This window comes from Urtica dioica, chromosome 3, assembly GCF_054948205.1.
Source record: "Urtica dioica subsp. dioica isolate 48M chromosome 3, U.dioica_male_clone48M_v1_H2, whole genome shotgun sequence".
NCBI lineage: Eukaryota > Viridiplantae > Streptophyta > Magnoliopsida > Rosales > Urticaceae > Urtica > Urtica dioica.
This window is the reverse complement of record NC_142758.1, coordinates 49,560,914-49,566,913: the sequence shown is the minus strand read 5'-3', so window position 1 is coordinate 49,566,913 and position 6,000 is coordinate 49,560,914. Positions and strand designations below refer to the sequence as shown.

Genomic DNA, 6,000 nt, shown 5'->3' with positions numbered 1-6,000 from the left:
AGAGGAATATAGTCATTTTTTATTCTTATTTATTCATTTATTTTAAGAATGGGATATTGTTCATCATTGCTAAACTAATATTTATGTAAAACATAGTTTAAAAAAAAAAATTATGTAAAACATGCCAAGTATTTGTCTTCGATTATTCCTACGTGGCATAGCGCCAAGACCGTTGAAAACCCACTCGTGTACACAAATTGAAAATGTTACCGTTAGATTTGCCGTCCTCGATAGAGCGAACCACAATCAAGTATATCAAGTAGCCGTTACTCTGCCCAACTTAATCTCTTTCTGTCATTAAAAAAATTCCTCAAAAAAAACCCCCAAATCGCTCATCAGGTGTTTGACAAAAATCCTCTTTCTTTTTAAAGCCTTCTCTTTATCTTGTTTAAACAAACAGCAACGACCTTCAAAGAGATTTCTATAATCGCTCAAAAATGGCTTCCAAATCAGCAACGAAAGACATTATTACCCTCCGAGGATCGGCCGCGATCGTCAGTGAGTTCTTTGGTAAGATCTTCACTCTCTCTCGTATTGAAATTTTTTGCGAGAAACGAAATCCAGTTTTTCAGATTCGCTGATTCCCGTTCTTTCTGGTTTGTTCGAATCGAATTTTTCAGGCTATGCAGCGAATAGGTAAGCGAATTTTATTTGAATTTATATTTAATCTTCGCGGATGTTCTATATCTAGGGTTTCGAAAACTCTTATGTTGAAATCGGAAATTTCTACAGTATTCTCTACAATCGCGGAGTATATCCAGAAGAGAGCTTCGTGAAAGTGAAGAAGTACGGTCTTCCAATGTTGCTCACCGAAGACGAGGGAGTCAAATCTTTCCTCTCCAATCTAACTGCACAGCTTTCAGGTTTGCTAGGGTTTTTCTTATTTACTCCGATAATGCTTAGGGTTTTTCTAATTTATTATCTTAATTGAATTTTTGTTATACTAGAATGGCTTGAATCGGGAAAATTACAGAGAGTTGTGTTGGTGTTAATGAGTAAGGCCACAAATGAAGTCCTCGAGAGATGGAATTTCAGCATCGAAACTGATAGTGAAGTCGTCGAGAAAGGGTAATTTGTTTGGTCATATCTGAACTATTTCAATTAATTTTTTTTTTGGGAATTTGGGTTTGATTGGTTTCGGTTTCGATTTCGATTTTTCAGTGTTTCAAGGGAAAAGAGCGACAAGGAAATAATGAGGGAGATTCAAGCAATCATGAGACAGATTGCCTCGAGCATCACTTACTTGCCGTGCCTCGACGAAACTTGTAAGACTGACCTTCAAAAAACAAATCATCATCGTGTTCATCGAATATGTCTGATTTGTTGTTTTATTAATTGTCTTGTATCGCTTGTGTAATTAGGCGTGTTTGATGTGCTGGCATATACCGATAACGATGTTTCTGTGCCTTTCACTTGGATTGAAAGTGACCCCAAATTGATTGAAAATCCCCAAATGGTTAAATTGCACTCTTTCGATACCAAGGTCTGATTTCCTTTCTTTTGATGTTAGAGTTTTAACTTGGTGCGGAAAATAAATTCCTTGACTAATTCTGTCTTTTTTTTTGGTTAATGCAGATTCATAAAGTGAACACTCTAGTGTCTTACAAGAACGACGAGTGGGACGAGGAGTGATTGGAATTTTTCCAGTTGTAGTAGTGCCACACGATTTTTCTGTGTTTTTCGCTTCTTCTCGAGTTTCACTTTTCGCGTGTTTTTGTTATGTGGGGATCGCGGGTATTTTTTTATTTTTTTTTGTGAATCTTTTATTCACACTTTGTGTTCGTGAACGAGAAAAGGACTCGTAGTATGGTTTTCGGGGAAAACTTGTTGCGAGTCTTGAAATTGTATCCGCTTTTTTCCCGCTAGAAATGAAAGAAAAACACTTTGAAATTGTTCATAACTTGTCCACTTTTGAGTTACATTTTCCTGTGTTGTGATTACTGAAATAAAATCGTGCTGAACTCAATAATTCCATCTTCCATTCACTCAGTGATGTCAGGTAATATATATAATTCGTGGAAGACGATTGTCGTTTTAAGTTGTTTTCTTTGTTGTCTTCTGTTATTTCAATCGGTGGTTTTCTTTTTCTTGCCTGTGTATGTAGTTTGGTGTTGTATTTGTGGCTGTCGTTTGCCAATTATTCTGTCGTTTTAAAATTTTGCTATCGTTTTAAAAAATTTCTGCCGTTTCCCAATTATGCTATCGTTTGCTTATTGGAAACGACAATGTGTACAGCATAATGACAAACGACATTATAATTGAAAACGACAATAAAATTGGAAACGACAGCATAATTCAAACGACAACAAAATTGGAAACGGCAGCATGATTGCAAACGACGTCTTAATCTATATGCACTATAATTGTAAACGACAATATAATTGGAACGACAGCATGATTGCGAACGACATTCTTATCAAACGACTAAATAAAAAGACAATATAATTGCAAACGACAATATAACTGGACGACAGCATAATTCAAACGACAATATTATTGTAAACGACAGTAGCAATAGACAATATAGTCAACGACAATAAAATTGGAAACGCATAACTGCAAACGACAAAATAGTCAAACGACAACATACTTCTAAACGACATTAAGATCAAACGACAGAAGAATTAGGAAACGACAGAAGAATTAGGAAACGACAGTAATATTAAAATCAACAAAAGACTAATTTTCCAATCACACTGTATTGCACTCTGTATTTTTCCACTTTATTCCTTTAATTAACGAAATAATAGACTGGAAATTTTTTATTGTACCAGTCTGATAAGGACATCCTTTACATGGAATGACAAACATATTTTCACAGTACATCATGATCGGTTATATATACCAAAATGATTCGCAGGATTCTTGGTAGCATTGTTCAGCGAAGTTTTTTCTCTTGACCTATAAACAAAAAACTCAAACGGCTCCGCGGTATATAGCGCCGGGTCTGAGATCATCCATGTTGCAAAACGCATTGTAGCCGTCGAACTCTCTGAGGCAAGTCCATCCCTGTCGAGTCAGAAAATCTCGATAATCTTCTTCAGTGTAGAAAATCTTCTCCTCGGCGTGCATTGCCATGTGCTCCGACTCGCCGTACAAGCACACTTTAATTATCAACCCTGCAAAAAAAAAAAAAAAAAAAAATTAACGAGCACTATTTGAGCTATAGATCTACACATGTTTTATTCACACCTTCGTCGATGTGAAGCGTGTAATTTCCCAAAGGCATGTTCTTGTCGAGGCTTTGCACGACCTGCTCTTCGTCCTCGAGCCAAAAGGCTCGCCTCGTTCTGAACCTGAAGGCCGACTTGATCGCCTCTTTGATTGACTCGGCGGTGCCTTCGATTCCGATTCTTCTTGTGTAATCGCCCCATTTCACCGATATGAATCTCCCGCTCCCGCAATACGATTGGCCGTCCCCGCCGCCGCCTGAAAACCCGAAAAAAAAAACGGAAATCAGAATTTTTGAATCACGTGACAAGGATCGAATGCGCGATGATAATTTATTAGACCTACAATTTCCGGGGGTGTCTCGCCAACTATTCCACAGAGGAGGGTTTCGATCGCGGTCAACGCATCTTTCGAGATTCAGTGTTTCCCTTTGGCAAGTTGCTTGAAAAAACGAAAAAAAAAAATCACTTGTAACTTTTAGCACTTGAATTTTTCCGACTGCGAGTGATAATACATGAACCGTGAGGCAAGTTGCAAGGCTATTGAGCATAATAGGGATTCGTATTTTAGGGCTTTTTTTTCTTCTTCTTTGGAGAAAAAGGACTAGTATAGAATGCCCCGTCTAAATCTAACAAATTCTTTTCAAGATTCAGTGTTTCCCTTTGGCAAGTTGCTTGAAAATAAATAAAACTAGAAAAAAAATCACATTTAACTTCTAGCTATTGGATTTTTCCGAGACCGAGTGATAATACATTATATGAACCGAGCAATGAAACGGCGAAACGCGCTGCAAGACTATTGAGAGCATAATAGGGATTCGAACACTACGCCTTTTTTGTTTCTTCTTCGGAAAAAATAGCCTAGTATAGAATACCCGCCAAAAATACCGTTACGGAAGCGCATAAAAAGAATACATGATTCATTCAGCAAATGATTTCTTAATCTTCAATCCACAGTGTTATTATAATCCCATCTTTATCTGTTGATTTTCTTTGTGTGTTATCCCTTTTTGACCTCCTATGATCAAGCATAATGACAAATTTGAAAAGGAAAAAAAAAAAAAAAAAAAAACTTACCTTCTACTTGTTCAAATGAAATACTAGTGTCATCAACAACACCTGCCCAACAAAAAAAAAAAAAATTCAATTAGTCTTTCCAATAAATTATATGAAAAAAAAAAAGATCCTCTCAGACTCTGAAAGGTCGGACCTTTATCTGAGAAGTGTATAAATGAGTCGAGTTTCGCTGGCTCCGGCGACTGATCAGAGGTCTTAGTCCGGTGGCCGAGGATATCTCCGATCTCCTTATAGTACGCCATCTTCTCCGTCGCCGATCGGCCGTGGTGATGCTTGGCCTTCTTGAACTCCTTGAGCAAGTTCCTCCACTTGTCCGTACACATCGTCGGAGACCGGTCGAATCCCCGGTCGGACATCTTCGCCGAAATCCGGTCCCAGAGATGCTTGTTCGACTTCGAGGTGTTGAACAGCGAGTCCGTCTCGTGGCGGAGCGAGATCAGGGTTTGGGTCTCGTCCTGGACCCACGTCTCGGCGCGCTTCTTCGGCATCGCCGTCGTCGCGGCGGCGATGGAGAGTGAGACCTCGTCGGAGATGGATTCGCCGGCGTCGATCATCAAGTCGCGGTTTTCTTCGTCGAAATCGATCGGGAGAGGCTTCTCCGATGAGAGATACATGGTAGCTTTGGGAAGGTTTTTTGGATGAGGAGATTTTGAGTTCAGTTCAGAAGAGGATCGAGATTAGGGTTAGGGTTTTTTTCATGATGAAAAAGAGTTTGGGTTTGAAGAACTGAAATCAATCCCGTTTTTAAGTGTTTCTTCGGAGAGTGGAAGTGGAGACGATGATACAATAGACAAGATAGAATATTTATTTATTTTTGGTAATAACTAGGATTTTAGGACAAGTGTTTTTTTCCTTAACACTTCATTGTTTTTTTTTTTTCGAAAAAAAAAAACAATTAATTGAGTATTCAAGAAACAAAATTTAGAGATTTATTGAATAGTTAATTTAAAAAAAAAAATTAAGTAAATAGTCGTTATGATTATGTGTTTGATCGTTTTTAGCATTTTATTTATATCTTTAGAGTATGATGATTATTTATAATTATTAAAGAATATTGACAATCATTAATTAATGTCTATTTTACTTTGTTAATAAAATTTCGTAATTATTAACTTACAATTTATCAAAAAATAACTATATGATAAAATTTGAATTTTCATATTACTATATATATTATTCCGGAAAAAAACTATAGAAGGTAAACGATTATTTAGCAGCGATTTGACAATATTGCAAGAGATTTAATTTTTCTGACATTTTCATTCATCTTTAGATATATAGCGTATAATAATTAGATTGGATATTTTAAGTTAAATAAAACAAAATATTTTAAAGCTTTAAAGGATAGAAGTAGAACATCTAGCCTTAGTGAAGAGTGAGGTGTGAAAGACCTCACATAAAAACGGTAGTATCACCCAATTAAATATCTTTGGAGGTGATATTTTTTTTATATTGGCTTCTCTCTCTCGAATGTAATAAAACTTTCTCTACATAATTGAGTGTAGTGATCGAATCGTGTAGCAATCTGTAATCCATCAATGATTCGTCATTTGGTCTTGGGAGACAGACACAAATATTGGATTTTCAACTTTAATCTACACCACCAAATCTCACACGATTTTTTTTTTCTTTTCATACTTTTCAATACTACTTCATATCAATTAAATATTAACTTCTCTATTAATTTATTGTATCAATAATAATCTTATTAAGTACTATATTATTTTTCTATCTCAACAATATTAAATTAATT

At 36.3% G+C, this 6,000-nt stretch overlaps 2 protein-coding genes across 2 annotated transcripts; one reads left to right on the top strand and one right to left on the bottom strand.

Moving 5' to 3' along the window:
• The first annotated feature begins 274 nt into the window (after nt 1-274).
• MAD2 (DNA-binding HORMA family protein) lies at nt 275-1,898 on the top strand. The gene is made up of 7 exons (XM_089609384.1): nt 275-510; nt 621-636; nt 733-863; nt 948-1,068; nt 1,162-1,265; nt 1,362-1,483; nt 1,576-1,898. Exons 1-7 carry the CDS (start codon nt 438-440, stop codon nt 1,630-1,632), a joined length of 624 nt encoding a protein of 207 aa, XP_089465510.1. The 5' UTR covers nt 275-437; the 3' UTR covers nt 1,633-1,898.
• Nucleotides 1,899-2,678: 780 nt separating this feature from the next.
• On the bottom strand, nt 2,679-5,039 carry LOC149403498 (trihelix transcription factor GT-4-like). Its single transcript, XM_089609972.1, has 5 exons — nt 4,381-5,039; nt 4,248-4,289; nt 3,517-3,612; nt 3,193-3,429; nt 2,679-3,119 (listed from the first exon to the last, which is right to left on the bottom strand). The coding sequence occupies exons 1-5, from the start codon at nt 4,859-4,861 to the stop codon at nt 2,917-2,919; spliced, it is 1,059 nt and encodes a 352-aa protein (XP_089466098.1). The 5' UTR covers nt 4,862-5,039; the 3' UTR covers nt 2,679-2,916.
• Between the last annotated feature and the right edge of the window lie 961 nt (nt 5,040-6,000).